The sequence below is a fragment of the Semicossyphus pulcher genome, unplaced genomic scaffold (genome assembly GCF_022749685.1).
Source record: "Semicossyphus pulcher isolate SPU_LCO1_2020_fin unplaced genomic scaffold, fSemPul1.0.p SCAF_12, whole genome shotgun sequence".
In the NCBI taxonomy this organism is placed as follows: domain Eukaryota; kingdom Metazoa; phylum Chordata; class Actinopteri; order Labriformes; family Labridae; genus Semicossyphus; species Semicossyphus pulcher.
In genome coordinates, this window is record NW_027211626.1 from 25,177,501 (window position 1) to 25,194,429 (window position 16,929).

General features: G+C 46.2%; 1 protein-coding gene across 1 annotated transcript in view; it reads right to left on the minus strand.

Annotated features, from left to right (window-relative positions):
- thada (THADA armadillo repeat containing) overlaps positions 1–16,929 on the minus strand; it is a 110,235-nt gene that overhangs the window by 30,785 nt on the left and 62,521 nt on the right. Inside the window, exons 30-31 of the mRNA XM_069658655.1 lie at positions 7,416–7,519; positions 4,816–4,898 (exon numbers count right to left, since the gene is read on the minus strand). Of these exons, the coding sequence (XP_069514756.1) occupies positions 4,816–4,898; positions 7,416–7,519 (187 nt within the window). The remainder of the gene's footprint in view (positions 1–4,815; positions 4,899–7,415; positions 7,520–16,929) is intronic.

Sequence of the window (16,929 nt, forward strand, 5' to 3'; positions counted from 1 at the left end):
GCATGAAGCGTTAGCCTGTTAGCTGTTTCAATGCAGAAACTTGAGATCTCAGAGCCTGAAGAGCCTGAGCCTGTTACAAGCATGACTTTAAACACACCAAATGAAAACACAGAAGAAGAACTGCTCCTCTCAGTACTGACGGAGTCAAACTCACCACTGACACATGTAGCAAAGTGAGAGTAGCTCTTCATGGAGCTGGACTCTTCTCATGTGTGGGTCATGTGCTGATGGGAGCAGTGAGCTAACCTGTGTGAGCGTTTATGAGGGAGCAGGAGAAAATAACACGCGTGTGACGGCCTGTTTTACAGCACGGGTCAAATATTTTCACTGAAAACAACATCTGGTTTAAATGAAGCTGCTCCAGATTTACAGTCAGACGGGAGAGGGACGAAGGAACTGAACTACACGGGACATTTTAACAACAAGCCTTTGTCCTGATACTGACAGCAGTGTCCCATGCCTCCAGCACACACTGAAATACAGGATCAGGTTTAAGCGAGTAGCACAGAGAACACACTTCTGATCAGGTCTAAATCTGACTGTCTAACTAGGTACAACAAACAAAGCACTCTCTTTGTTCATGTTTACACCCTGAGACCGACAGGCTGAGGAGTAAATCAGTCCACATCAGTATCACACTGATCCTTCACGCATCAGGAATTGGAAATATTTAGGAGGAAATGACATCTTTGAAAGACTTGCTGCTGGGACATAGAGTCAGTGTGTGAGCCCAGGTGATGGGGTTGTGTGCAGGTGTGTTGTATTGATAAATGGAGATTGATGTGGTCTGTGTGAAACTGTAACGCTGCTCTCACAGACTCACAGCTGGGTTTCACATCAGCTTCGAACATCATTACCTACACTGTGGGAAACATACCCCAGACCCTGTGTGTGTGTGGGTGTGTGTGTGTGTATGTGTGTTTACAATTAGCTGAGGTCCCTCCCTGTGAGCACCCTGAGGTCTCTGTGTCTCTGCACACACAGCATGTACCGGTGTTTCTGATTGTTGCTTTAAAGACTAAAACTTACTCAATTAATCAGTTTATATTCATAAGCTACCGTTAGACTCCCGCAGCTGATCTGGCTGCTAACTGAGTAATTTGCCATTTGGTTACGAAGCACAATGCCAGATCCATGCAGTGTAGTTATGTTAGAGCTAGTTGGCTAACCTTAGCGTTGCTTGCTAAAGTTATGACAAACCAAAATACTACCCTAGTGTGTACGTCAGTGTTGTCAGTCTAGCTTGACAAATGACTTCGCCACCTGACATGATACTAACTGAGGTATGATGACAAACAGGGACAACATGATGTCGGTCGATGAACACGTCTCGTCAGTGAAAAGTAAACAGAGCAGGTGAGTTTCGAGACTGAGCGTGCTCAGTTTCGTGTAGTTTTGGCAAAAACCCCAGATGCTCGTTCATGCGTGCGACGGCAGTTCCCTCAACAGGGATGAGGAATTTCTGAAAGTTACATATAGCACCATTAACTAAACGTGCCCTGCAGAGAGATGTACAGTATGATTTACACTTCCTGTGCATCAGTGCTTCATAACAAACTTCATTTTCATCACATTTAAAACCTTATTGTCCATGTTTACAAGCTTACAGTCTTCTTCAGTGTCACCTTGCAGGGACTGAAGGGTTTCTGTATAGCCACCTGCTGTCAGTAAGTGTGAAACCTTTTGCACACATCAGTTGTTTGGCCTTGTGCATGACAGCAGGGGGAAATGGAGAGACACGTGTTAAAACCACGTTACAGGGCTACTAGTGGCAAAGAAAGAAACAGGTCACCTTTAAACTAAACAAACTAAACTTCAAAATCGATGTTTCCTTTTTTCTGTGAGTCAGTGATACAGGTGTGGAATGCTAGTAGCGGCTAACGTAGCCTAGCGCCCCAACCCTGCATCAGAGACAAGCAGCATAACGCCACACAAACAGATTCAGCCAGTTCAGCCAGTCCTCAGCCCAGACCAACACTGACTCAAGTGACATCACTTGAGGTAACTTCACACAGCTTCCTCTGGAGACAAAATAATTTTTCCATTTTACTTTGAAGTGTAAAATTCATGTATGAAGTGTAGGAGCTCAAAGTGTGGTTCTTGTACTTTTCTATCCGTACTTTGTATGTTGCTGTGCCGCCTCAGCTCAGGTGTGGAAGTAGGAAGGTGTAGGTTTTTGACTGCTGTAGTGCAAGTCTCTGCAAGATGTGTGCTTTTGTTGGCTGTATGTTGGAGGCACGTTGGATTTAATAAGTGAACTGTTTTTCCTGCAATCGAGCCTGGCTGCTGATCTTTAGCAACAAACACGTGTTATCTTCAAACTACAGCAAAGCTCCTCAGGCAGGTCGATCCGAGGCACCTCAGGAGCTCACAGACGCTCCTGTTACTATAAAGGTTAACACGGGATTCATTCATACTTAATGTAGAGTGTCAGGACTCAGAACATGTTTTACCATCAGCATCTGCAGCCACACGAACAGAAACACAGTGAATCAACTAACACAGGTTTGTGTCTCCTCCTCCGTCCTCACAACAAACGCTTTTCACTGACTCGACTGCAGAGCAGAGAAACAGACCACAGGGGGGGAGGGGGGTGGACAGTGGGGGCATTTTTATGAGTCTGCATGGATCAAAGGGGCTGGGTCACAGAAATGTGAACACACACACGCACACACACGCGTGCGCACACACACACACACACACACACACACACACACGCAAAGAGCGACAGGAACTGGCTGCTAAACTCAAAGTTCCTCTTGAGGTGCCAGCTGACGGAGGAACAAGAGAAGCCATGTTAAAAAGCGGATTGTTCTTTTCTGCTGCTGTCAGACTCTCACACAACCGGTGGCTATAATCAAAGTGCGATGTGTGTGACAGAGCCCTCACACAGGAGGAACAGAGAGAGAGAGAGAGAGGGAGAGAGAGAGAGGCTGGTGATAATAACAGAGGAGCATCAGAGGTGTGTGTTCAGTTATGTAAGGAGCAGGGCCGGGCCGGGCCGGGCGTCCATCTACAGGCGTGTTTATAGAAATCTTTGGTATTTCAGCGTCAGGACCGACATGTGTTCAGCACATGGCTGAGAGAAAACACAAGTGCCTCCCCCGCCTCCCCCTCTCCTCCCTCCGTCTTCAGACATAAAGTGGGTCAGAGGCACAATCCCTCCATCTGTCACACACCGCTCGCTTCAGTTTCACATTCCTGCACCGCAGAGACCCCTGGCCCACGCACATGTGCAACACATCCCACCACACACACACACAGGCACAAACACACACACACACACACAGCAGGGGGGCCGACACACGAAGCTGACTCTGTCATCGATGGGTCTAAAAGCAGAGCGAGGAGAACAGCCTCGCCAGCAAACGTCGCAGGTTTGATCCTCAGGCGCAGAAACATCCCCTGAACACACACACACACACACACACACACACACACACACACACACACACACACTGACTTCCACTCGGTGTTTTTATTTCACAGAGTTCTGATGTCAAACGGAGTTCAGTAACATTTCAAATTTCCATAAAATAAATAAAAGCCAATATGACGACTTCTGGACGGCACGAAAAAACCCAACAATGACAGAAGAACTAACGATCAGCTGGCAGGAGGACGGCAGGTAACATCTTTACCTTCACAACATTGACCTGCTTTCTACTCGTACGATGGAGCTACTGCATATCTGACAGTAAACACAGTAATGCTTACTGTCACAGTTACCTTCATGCTCTCAGGTCATGAAGGATGTCTGCTTTGCAGTCTTACACTGTGAAACCCGGAGCTCAGTGTTGCAAGTGTTCGGGGAATCAGAGTTTATTAACCTCTGGGAAAATAATGAATTAATAATAAATCTATAATGAGCGAGCAGAGCGCACTTCAAAGGGTGACAATAACTGCTCCTCAGAGGCCGAGCGGTGAGAGCAGACAGACGCAGTGTGTTCTGCTCAGTCTGGACAGAAACTCACTGAGCTGTGATTCACCAGCTTCTTTGGACACTGAATGACTTGGATGGAGTTTAGACCTTTTAGCAGCTCAGTGTTGATTTAAAGCTCTGTGTTAAGGTAGCATAAAAACTCCTTTGGTAGGTTCAGACAAAGAAACCACTTTGTAAAGATTATGAAAAACTTCCTTCTGGGGGTTAAAAATAACTTGCTACATTCCTCTGTCAGGATGATGCTCAGTGAGTTTTGATCTTTTTTATGAACACATGTAAGGAGGGATGAAAGAAAGAGCGTACCATCTGATGAATACAGGACAGACGTCAGCTGTGAACGGTAAAGATCACCTGTGATCAATGTTTTTAATATATATATAAATAATCACAAGATAGCACTTGTCAGGATCCTTCCACACTCTGCCTGTGTGTTGAGGTTTACATGAACTGTGCGTGTTTGCCCGTTGGTTGGGTGTGTCTGGCTCCATCGGAGCAGTATGAACCACCGAGGAGACTTTGGATGGAACCACGAAAGAGGCCGAACACATCGGGCAAAATGCAATTGTGGATCTCAGATCTCATCTGAAGATAATTTAACTTTTTATCAGCTGTTTTTTTTTATTAATCATTTAATTTGATGCATTTTTTTTACAAACCAACTTTTAGATCAACATCTATAGATGGACTGTAATAAACTGCACAGAAGAAGAGGTCCTGACTGGATCTCCACTGACTACACCATCAGCCTCAGAGTCTGCTTCCTGCTGTGGCTCGTCTGTGATTGGTCCATGCTGCTTTAACACCACACAGCTGTACTTGTGTCCTGCTTCATGCATTTCTGCAGTCCCTCATCAAACACAAAAAGTCCTCACCTTCCAGGAGAGGGACCCTGGGCCTGCACAGACACACCAGCACATCGAGGAAGGCTCCTCTGGTCACCGAGCAGCCGTTCAGTCTGAAAGAGAAGCACAGTTTCAGCCTGTTTATCCTGATATAATGATGATGAGTCTGCCTTTGAGGACTGAAGAGCATCAGTGAGCTCAGAGACGAGTCTAAAGATTCGTTCAAGGTTTGTTGGTCAGAACATGAAAAGCGTGTCCTTTAAAAACCTTTAAACTGAGAGCTCCCCTGAGACCTCACTCTGCAGCCTGCAGACACCAATTATTATTTTCCATTCAGATCTTCTCCACAAACAGACTTGTGTGTCTGAATGAATCTGCTGGTTGTGAGACGTTCATGACTCTCTGCGTCTGCTGATCTAAGGTCAGCGCTTGACCTGATCACACCAGCAGCTAGCTAACACTTCCTGTCTGTGTGAGTGTGTGTGTGTGAGTGTGTGAGGAGTTTTAGAAGTGTGTTCAATCACACTTTGATCTTATTCAGCCACTCCTGCTAAATAAAGATTTAATAAATACAAGTAAAATAAAATAAAAATATTTAATGAATTGATGAATAGTTTCAGCATTTTCCCTCTTAGTGACAATGTGTGAGAGACGTGTGTGCGTGTGTGTGTTCAGTGTATCTGTGTGTTCATCTGACCACAAGAGAGACAGTGTGTGAGCTTGACGTCACGTTTTCATCACTCCGATATTAATCTGACGCTGCCTGGAGCACGGTGTGACAGTGTGTGAGCCCTGTGAAGTGGGTTCAGTGTGTGTATGTGTGTCTGAACGTGAGGTAACATCATAAGAGGCTGCAAGTCAGATATTTCTCATGCGACTCATCTACAAAGATGTAAACAGATCATTTTTACAGACATAAGAGAACTTAGATATCTTTGTTTTGATACATTAGAGAGAATGCAAACAAAGATCTTAAAGGACCGATTGTTTTCACCACGTCTCTCATGCATGTAATGTGATGACATCATCAACAAGCGACAACATAACGACTTAAAACAGGGAAACTTTCCTCCGCAAAATGATCGAAGGCTGTGGCTCTTATAGTTTTTATTTTACACTAAGTCAAACATCATAATTTGTGAGAACAAATTCACACAGGATCACAAGAGGAGTCACAGGAGGGGGGCTGCACTATTCCTCTGAGGCACTGTTCCTTTTCTGTCAGAGCACAACACGTATCCGAGGGCTCAACATACTGGTCGTTTAGTTCTCATCTGAAACAGTGGCTCATTAGTAACCAAATCTGTCAGCACTAAACTCGACCCCCTGCTGCTGCCACCTTGTGTCAGGTTGTTTGTGAACCTGTGTTACACTGTGCATACGTGTGGCCATTGTGGTGTGCTTCTGGTGTCACTCTCTCATTGTGTCTTGTGTTGCTTCACATGTATGGTATGTGTTGCTTGCTTGATGCTCATGTTGTCCTGTTGTGTGACAGTATTCCTAAACTGATCTCTGCCTAACACTCTTTAATGTGATGCTGCACGCTTCGCTGCATAAGCCATGAGCCTCTGTGAAATCATGCCTGGGTGTTTTTAGTTATACTGGTCTGATGTTGTGTGCGGTTTGTCCTGCATGCTTCATGTATTTTATGCCACTACTAGCTTTTTACTCCAACACATCATGACACTTTCTATATATACTGTATACATGTTTTATCAATGCTTTGTTTTTCCACAAGCTGCTGTTGTGTTCTTTTTCAGGGAGCCTATTTTAACATCTGGCCAGGGACTACAGATGTAAACTAGCCTTTTGGCTAACTCTGGCATATTAACAGAAATGTTGATTAATGCTTTGTCCCTGAAACTGTCTCCTGATGCTCGCTGGTGATCAAACAAACACTGATGATCCTGCAGTCAATTTGCTTCTGGTCTGAACACGGCGTAACAGGTTGTTTCCGGGTCAGATGTTCCATCACAAAGTCAAATTCAGCAGCGTGAGCTGCATGACTGTCTGCAGCCACAGCTCTGACATCCTGCTGGAAGTCCAAACTGACCCAACAGAGAGAAGGTGTGCAGCGCTGACTCAGAGCAGCTCCTCTGGTTCAGCTGCACCTCGGAGGTTCTGAGGAGAGAGGAGGGTTCTGTTTCACAAACACAGATCCTCTGATCCTCATCATGATCACACGGACGGACGGCCGCGCTCTGCTGAGCAGGAATCCACCTCGTCATCTTAATAAAGGCTCATCAGTGTAACAGAGCGCAGCTAGCACGGCTAATGTTGCTAACGCAGCGACCCTGAGCTATCTGCTGAGAGACCGCAGACCCAGGCCTGACCTCTGCCAGGCGGGGGGGGTAATCTTTGTCCCATCTTCAGGCCTCGATGTCGGGTGAGAGGGCCACAGGTAGACGGGGGAGAGTGGGAGGAGGGGAGGGGGGGCTGCGGATGAGACAGCAGGCGGTCTCTTTGAAACGTTAGCTCGGGCAGGACATGAAGCGGAGACGGACAGGGAGGGGACTGCCGGTGAGACAAGGAGCCATTCTTCATTTGAGGGAACTGGACGAGCAGGAGGGATGCTTATCTGTGTGTGTGTGTGTGTGTGTGTGTGTGTCTGTGTGTGTGTCTAGGATTACCGAGAGGCGAGCCACATGCGGCGACAGAGAGCTTCAGCGATGCCGTTTCCTGCTGGTGGGGGTCTGTGAGAGTCGGTCTGATAGGAGCGCAGCAGAAACAGCACCTGCACACACACACACACACACACACAGAAACTCATTAATGTTTATACATATCAGAACTTTCATATATTACCTTCATATATAATCTCATAACTTTACAAACTACAGAAGCTGAAACATAAAGAGGGGGCGGCCTCATTTCCCAGTGAACCCTGGGAGCAGTTTAACTCAACAGTTCAGACTTCATGCTGACACGTTCAACTTTTGTCATCAGACAGATTCAGTTTCTTATTTGTAGTTTGTAATATTCCCCCATTTGGACTCTTCCTGTCATGTGACCTCTGACCCCTATGTTTGAAACGCTGAAGGATCCATACACAGCTGCAGAGAGTACAGTGTGTGTCCTCCTCTTCCCTGTGGCTGCAGAGACTGATTCAGTCTGCAGCAGGTGGATGGGTGGTTGGTGTGTTTAGAGGACGCAGGCTGTCTGTCTGACTGTCTGACTGACTGACTGACTGACTGTCTGACAGGCTGGCTGTGTATTCTGAGCGTTGGTAAGTATACTCTTTAAGCCAGGCCTCGGCCACAGACCAGTAGGAAGCCATTCATTACAGCGTACAGGGAAGGAAACGTGGGGAAAAACCAGGCCGACCACGTAGCACCAAGCCTGGCCGCTGAGTGCTGGCCGCCCCCCTCTGCAGAGTCCACGCCCAGGCAACACCCACCGGCTCGTACACACAACTCACACACCCTCCGTCCTCTCGCTGTCACTCTGTCAGAGCTTTTACAACAACAGGGGGCCAGCGTGCGGCCCATTCACAAACCAAATCCTGAACATTTCCAACCGATTCTACCGTCCAATAACTGGTTCGACGGCTCAGTCACACATGAAATATTCTCTGCACTTGGTCACATGTTCCTGAAATCTCATCTGACTAAACACCAAAGAATACGTCTCATGTTTCAGTGTGAGCACGTACAGGTCCTCAGGTCGCAGCAGTGCCTGCAAGGGTTTGTATTTTTGACATGGTGATGTCATTTCTTTAAGTGTCATCAAACACTTCAAATACCTAAAATCTGTCCATCCAAAGCTTAACGTTGTAAAAACCTAATAGTTGATAAAAGTAATTTGATATGTAAAATCTGACATGTTTTTCGTACCTGAGAAAAACTCAGGTATGAGCAGAGCGTGAAGATGTACCACAAGCTGTCTCAATTCAAGCGCTGCATCCTTCAAAGGAGGCGGTACAGAGGAGGAGTCGTACGTCGCCTGTGTAGACGCTGAGGCCGAACTGAAATGAGGCGGTCAGGTCTACGGAGCATTTCCTGTTTGTGTCACCAGCTGTTCCCGCCCTTAACCTTGCATCACAAAAGGCCATCCTGTTGCCTAGCAAGAAGTAGTTAGCGGGCTAACTAGCTTTCATAACTAACGTTGCGTAACTTAAACTATTATTTTAAAGACATTTTAAAGTATCAAGGCCCCCTTTGTTTCTTAAATATCACTAGCTATCGGATTGGGTTGAAAGAAGAAACTTTCCATTGGTGCACAATGAATCTCGGGATACGTTGGGCCACGAGGGATGCACCTGATGGATCCTTAATGGCCTAGGAAAAGGAGGATTTGTCGGCCGTATCTGAAGGAGCCTTTGATATGGGACAGCCTTTGACACACTGCTGGGACTCAATCGGTCTTCAAATATGTCCGCCAAAGGAGGCAGCCCCTGAATTGTGTACATTGGTATTTCTGCTTATCCGATGTAATTTTCTGGAGTATCTTTAAATGCATGAAAGACTCAGAACAGTACCAAATCTTCATAGTCTTTAGGTTGTACTACCACTTTTTATACCACACGTCACAGAACGTACGTCATCTATGAAGGTATTATGTGATGACACTGAAGACTGAAGTCTTAACATTCTTTTGCAAATAGGATTTATGCTTTAGAAATGATGCTTTTGTTTTGGATCAATTTAAAAGGATGATGTGAACGTGATCTCCTGTGGCCGCAGGTCTGTTCAAACCAGTTAAAATCAGCCTCTTGAACTTACAGCTCTACACCCAAACATGACATCATGCTGAGGTGAGACAAATGTCACCACATAAACACAACAAGGTCGAATTCACCAAAACAATGGAGGAGATATTTTTCGTCTACTGTGGTCAGCAAATCATTTGAACTGACGTGGAAGTCTGTCTAACTTGTGTTTCCAGGCTGAAACCTGAGAACATAGGACCCTGGGTGGTTGTTGGTTTGCTTTGTGTTCTTAGTCTAACATCCACGTCTGCGTTTGTTGGACTCATCAGAGGCACAGAGCGGCTCTTTGATTCTCTGTTCCTCAGCTACACCTCGTCCACCGAGCTGGGAAGTCCCTGCAACCGGCTCAATCCAGCCGGGTGAGGAGGAGACCGGAATATTTATAGAAAACGCTGCCTCCCTGTTCCTCCTCCCTGAGAGGAGGACAGAAGTACACCCGTGTGGGAGGAGGTGCTGGGAGGGGATGGAGCTCCTTGAATGGGAGACGATCAGACGGCTGCACAGAGAGCTGCTGGAGCTCAGTCCGTCAGGGTTCACAAAATTTTACTGTGTTATTTTCTGTTTCTATTATAGTAAGTCAGTGTGTCAGTGTTATATTATATTCAAATATAACGAAGCTATCAAAAATGATGCAGGTTTTTCAGACCCGCTTATAAATGTTGATTGTCTCTTTTCCCATTGCCAGTGAAGTATCCTCCTGTCGGTCTCTTCCACTGCTGTCTGACGTCACAAATGTGCCAGAGACAGGGTTAGTAACCAGTGAAGATGTTACGGTGGTTAGGTCTTTATTGTATCTATTACTCATTCAGCCTGTTTATCAAACTCGGCGCCGTCAAATCTGGAACGATGTTCGAGCGCTGCTCGGGCGGAGACAGGCGGAGTTTGTAGCTGAGATGACGAGGAGTCGCAGAAGTTGCCGACGGAGCATAGCATCGCAACCCTGGTTTTGTGTTTCCATCAATGCTGATCGGAGCTGAGGCGATAATTACCCGGGTCTACTGCAGAGTCATGTGACCCGGGTCTGAATGCAGATTGTAACCTTTCACAGTAAGGAAAGAAGCCGGGTGTTAGAGGGTTTCTTGACCAGTTGGAAAGCGGCTTTAGATTTAGTGAATTTAGAGGACGTTTTCTGTCGTACGTTAAACACATTTTCACAAACATTTTTTTTTGGCATTATCAGTTCGGTGATAAAAACCTTTTAAGTTAAATCAGTTTATTTAACTACATTGTACCAAACCTGTAGGAAATGTTGAAAGTTTGGTTTAACCATCGTCCTTCAACTCTACATGCTCAGGATATTTAAAAGTGAATCTAATTCAAACTTTTTAAGACATTTAAAGGTTTTTAAATCCTGAATCCTTCAGGAAACATGTTGAATTCATTTCAAGCTTATTAATAAATTCCAAAGCACATTTCTCAAAGTCTCTGCTTCCTGCCTTTGTCGGTGTGAAAGCGTTTTTTGTGTGACCCTGTGAGTTTTTTGATCACCTGCCGCTGTGACAGCTCACTGAATCTTTCTGCTGGTCTAAGAAAAACCTGCCGTGATGGCGTGTTGAAATTTTCACCTTCAACAGCCAACACTGATGTTGTATCCGGCAGGTTCAGGTGCTCATTTCATCCTCTGAATTGTCTCTAAAAGACCGCACCTTCAGTTATTACAGTCCATCCATCCATCATCTATACCATGTATCCTGTTCAGGCTGTTTTTACAGTCTAGTTTAATGTAAATGTTTGGATTTAAACTGAAACTGACAAATTCAGATAAATACATAAATGTAAATAAAGTCAAAAGGAGAATTATGAAAGTGTTGAACCTTGGAAGGTCGTGACCTGGTGAGATTATTTCCTCTTATTCCTCCTCCTATCATCTGGGGCTTTTTTGGTGGTTGATCATGTTGAGCCTTTAAACCTTTACTCAAACATATTCTCAGTAACAACAGTAAGTATCTGAAGTCGTAGGTTTTCTGGCTTCACTTTCTGAATGATGAACACAGGCTATCACCAACTGCTGGTATGGAGAGTTATTTCATGCAGGGGCAGGTCATACATGCTTGTTGGCCATGGTTGTCTTTGCAGTGTGCTTAAATTCAGTTTTTGTCCCAGACACAGGTGACTATGACTACGTGACTAGTTCAGGGTTAAAAGATTAAAGAATGTGTAATTACAGTTACTTTATCATTTCATTTATATGCATCAAATCAGCTGGACTTTAGTTTCCTCACTGTACTGATGTGTGTGTCGTGCTTTCAGAGAGGCTGGGTGACCATTCAACTGAACATAGAAAAGCTTTCATCGTTTCTGTTAATATTAAAGTATTAATCAGTTTTAATTCCCAGTTATCTTCTAATAGAGACACAGCAGCTGGCTCACCTCCTCTGCAGCTCTGAGCAGCTTTAACGAGCAATAAAGTCAGTGTGGGAGCGCTAAATATGACAAATATCAAAACCTACATGTACGCCTTGTTTTCTGGTCAGACGCTTAACTGCTAGTGTGTGTGTGTGTGTGTGTGTGTTGCAACAAGCCTGACTCCTCTTTTGGACCTGGTAAAAATAGTGGTGGTGGATGTGAGGTCCCTTCAGACTCTGTTATCAGCCTGCCTGCTGTCCCTCCCACTGCCGCAACCACAGACTGACCACACCAAGCTCTCTCTCTCTCTCACACACACACACACACACACACACACACACACACACACACACACACACACACACACACACACACACACACACACACATACACACACATACACACACATACACATAGAGCAAGTGCAAGTGCAAATAATCGCACGCTCATTCATGGCTCAGCGCAGTAAAGCTGAGCACAAAGAAACACATAAATCCAGAGTCACATAAAGCAGAAGGAGGTTAGGAGACGTGTGGACGCACCCAATTAGGCCCAAAGAGATCCACATAAAGACGCCTAAATATAAAGAGAAATAAACACGTTTGGGTGCTCTATAGAGGCGTACTCTCTCACAAACAAAGTGTACATATATGCACGCGACACAATGTCATACTCGCTCATATAGATGGGTGTGTGTAGGTCTGTGTGTACATGAAGAAACTCTGCTGCTGCAGGTCAGAAGTTACAGCAGAATAAAAAAGCAGTGGTTTGTTATTTCCATTATGTCCACAGATGTTTGTATGTTTGTATTGGTCGCAGGCTCTGAGTGAATCTATGAGTGTGTGACGTTCAGGAGGAGCTTGTCATTGGTCCTGCCAGTGTCCCCTAATGGCAACCTTACACCCAGTGGCTCTTAAAGCAGGTTCACTGTCTCATGTTTTTATTCTGACATTGGAAACATGTCTGACAGTTTGTTGGCGTTGAGGAACTCTCTTGAGTTTTTAGTCTTGCAGGCTCATGCAAACAGCAAAGTTAAATGATATGAACACTGTTGACAGGGTTCACATCACTGAACTTTGCTGTTTGCATGGAGATGTGAACAATCCAACTCTGGTGTCATGAGACACGCTAGCTGTTAGCATACAGTGTTAGCACAGCTTTTTTGGGCCTTTTATGTCTTTATTTATAGATAGGACAGTGGACAGTGTTGGAAACGAAATGTCATAACTATAACTTCTGTTTCCTGAAGGAGAGGAATGAGGTACAACATAAATAGTATTGGATATCACGCCCTCACTGAAGACACCTCTATTCACGCCTGTAGATTATCTGTGGTGACATATGCGAGGCTCCGCCCACACATATAAACATCTCTCACCACAGTCATCCCTCAGTTCGATAACCGCTTTTCACCGAACCAAGCTGTATAGCGGGTCAACCAAGTGTTGTGCCTCGTTCCTCTCCTTCAGGGAACAGAAGTCAGAACATTCCATCGTTCCTCCAGCACTCTAGTGCATCATAGACTGAGCAGAAAGGACAGAATGAGCCACTGAATGGGCTGTTATATCCAAACATCCAAACGGTAAAACTGAACAAAAGTGTGCAGCGATGACCAACTGGCTGCAGCACAGATATCACTCACAGATACCCCTTTAAATTAAACCCATGATGTTGCCACGACCCTTGTCGATTGTGCCCTCACACCGTGAGCCAACGGAAGACCTCTGATTTCACAGGACGCAGGGACTGCAACCTCCTCTGTTCCTCAGATGCAAAAGGAGGGGGACAGTAGCTCACAAGCTCAAAAGCCATAGAGCTATAAGCTGCAGGGATAATCTTAGGTAGAAATGCCGCGTTTGGACGTAATGTAACCTCTGAGCAAGCTGAAGTGAACTGGACACAAGAGCTAAGCACAGACAAAGCACGAAGGTCGCCCACCCGCTTTGCAAGTATGAAAGAAATTTCATATTTACAGACTCAGTGGGCTCAAATGGGGATCCACAAAGAGCCTCAAGCACCAGAGCCAAATTGGATTTAACCACGAGCCTCAGCCGGCGGACTCTGTTTAAGAAACGCATCGCGAGAGGGTGAGCACCTGGCGTGACCCCATTGAAGCCAACATGACGTAGATATGAGGTAGATATAGCTGCCTAATGGACTTTAATTGTGGAAAAAGGGGAGACCCTTATCTTACAGCTCCTGAAGGAATGTCAAAACATCCACAATAGAGCGCTGATATGCAAGTACGTTCCGGTCCTGACACCACTGCTCGAACGCCCACCATTTATAAGCATAGAGCCTCTAGAAGACGATGCCCTTGCACTTTGTATTATTGACACCACACTCGGGGGCAGACCCTTAGCTATTAAATTGGACTTCTCAACAGGTAGGCATGCAGCTGCCACAATTCTGGGCATAGACAAATTACCTCATTCCCTGCTTGTGGGAGGAGGTACCTGTTGAGATGAGGCTGCCAGGGCCTCGTTGCCAGCAGACTGATTATCTCGGCATACCATGCCTCCCCTGGCCACCGCGGAGCCACCAGAATTAGGGACAGATTCTGCCGACACACCCTCTCCAGAACTGGCAGTGTCATTTCCACTAGGGGAAATGCTTACAGGAGTGTGTTCGACCATGGGTGTGCTAGTGCATCAATCCCCAGGGATACGGTGTGGCCCGTCATGGAAAAGAACATGGGCAGTGGGTCTTTGCCCTGGAGGCAAAGAGGTCCACTTTTGCCCTGCCAAAACAACTCCATATTTGAGAGACCACCTGTGGGTGCAACCTCCACTCTCTCACAAACGGTTACCCCTGGAGAGGAGGTCCACCACCAGGTTTAGGTGGCTTGGGACATTGGTGGCTCTGAGAGACAGAAAATGCACACTGCACCAAAGTGGGCGGCTGTGGCTCAGTGGTAGAGTTGGCCGTCTTTCAATCGGAAGGTCAGAGGTTCGATCCCCAGCTTCCTCAGTCTACATGTCGAAGTGTCCTTGGGCAAGACACTGAACCCCAAATTGGCATAGCCAACAGGTATGAATGTGATAACTTGGGGACTTTGGGTAGTAGCCTCTGCCATCAGTGTATGAATGTGTGTGTGAATGGGTGAATGTGACATGTAGTGTATATGCAGCTCTGAGTGGTCGCCAAGACTAGAAAAGTACTATATAAGTACAGCCCACTTACCATGCCATATAAGTGCATTCCACCAAAGCAACAGAGAGCGAGTTTTAACAGTGGAAGCAAACAGGTCCCCCCCTGCTTGTTTATGTAAGAAACCACCGTTATATTGTCTTTTCTGATCAGAACATGCTGGCCCATCAGAACTGGACGAAAATGTTTTAGAGCTAAGACAAACTAGTAGCTCCAGGTGGTTGATGTGAAGCTTGGACTGTGTCCAGACCCCTCTCACCGTTGCACAAAGCCCCCCACCACCTCAGGGGCATCTGTGGACACCACCTTGCAAAAGGACACCCGCTGTACCAAGGAGCCCTGGTGTGGTAAACCGGGTTCCCTCGAAGGGAGTAGAGCAGACATGCAAGAGGGAGTTATCGTCAGCCTCCTCTAGAGGTGTTGCAACGCACAGCTGGTGAGACTGATACCAGCATTGAAACGCTTGCATCTTTCACTACTGCATCTCCCTACTGGAGGCATTCCTGCATGCACATTCAAACAGAATGTGAAACAGAATTCAGATGATCCAGAACGCAGCAGCGCGATTGGTCTTCAATCAACCCAAAACAGCACGTGTCACTCTTCTGTTAATATCCCTCCACTGGCTCCCACTTGCCACTCGCATCAAGATCAAACCCTTTTGCCCACTTACAGAACAGCAACGAAAACGTCTCCTGCCTACCTGAACGCCCTCATACAGGTCAACACTCCGTCCTGCCCACTACGCTGGGCCAATGAAAGGCGCCTGGTACTCCTATCACAACAGGGCCCTAAGTCTCTAACTAGGCTCTTCTCCTCTGTAGCCCCCCGGTGGTGGAATGAGCTACCAAACTCCATTCGGTCCGCAGAGTCCCTTTCACCTTTAAGAAGAAGCTAAAGACCCAGCTCTTTATGAACACCTCTGACCTTGATGATATTGATGCTATTGATGATGACGACATTGAGGATGTTGTTTATGTTGATTAGGATTTTCATGATGATGATGATGACTACATGGACCTTGTTGATGTTGCTGATAATGATTATGATAAAAACAAAAAAACAAACAACAAAAAAACGCCCTGTGCTCTGCCTGTCAGCACCAGTGTCCGACAGGCAGAGCACTTGAAGCTGTTTATTGGCACTTACTGACTTTGTTTCCTCCTGTCTCAATCGTTGCTTGTGTTGTATTAACTCTCAGATGTACCTTGCTTTGAACAAAAGTATCTGCTGAATGAAATTGTAACATTGTAACATTGTAACACCTTTAAGATCCTGAGCAACAATGCGGTGATCACAGATGGCATCATGTATAACAGCTGTAAAATTGTCCGCAATCGCAGCATGTCCTTGGGAAATCGTGTTAGGGGAGTGCAATGCTTCCTGGGGCTGCATACCTGAAAAGAACATGGAAGACACCTCTTTGGCAGCAAAAAACAAGGGACAGCAGTGCCTCCCTGCTCTTGGTGCCCCACTTCACTCAGTCTCAGAGCTAGGAGGTGTGTGGCTTCTTCCTCCTAGACGCTGAACCACTCTGGAAGCCTGGTGGCAGGCCCTTGCTCCAGGCTGAGTGGCGTGTAGTGTGACCAGGTAGTTGCGGATTCACTTGTAAGCACTCGCAGTTGGCTTGGATTTCACATCACGGCTGGGGATGATGCTGTGCAGAGCTTCTGTCTATGCCTGTGTGTCCTGGAGTGACTGTCCAAACAAACCTTCAGCAGATAGTGGCTCATCCAAACAAATGGCCTTGTCTCTGTCCAGATCATCAGACAGTGTCGGCCACAGATGCCTCTGTGCCACCACTGTAGATGCCATCCCTCTGTGGAGGGAGAGCACTACACCATGGACCGGCGGGCTCCAGCTCAAACTAGGCTAACCCCTCAATATACTCCATGTGGTCAGCCCAGTTACCAGTGGGGACTTTGGCCAACAGCTCCTCG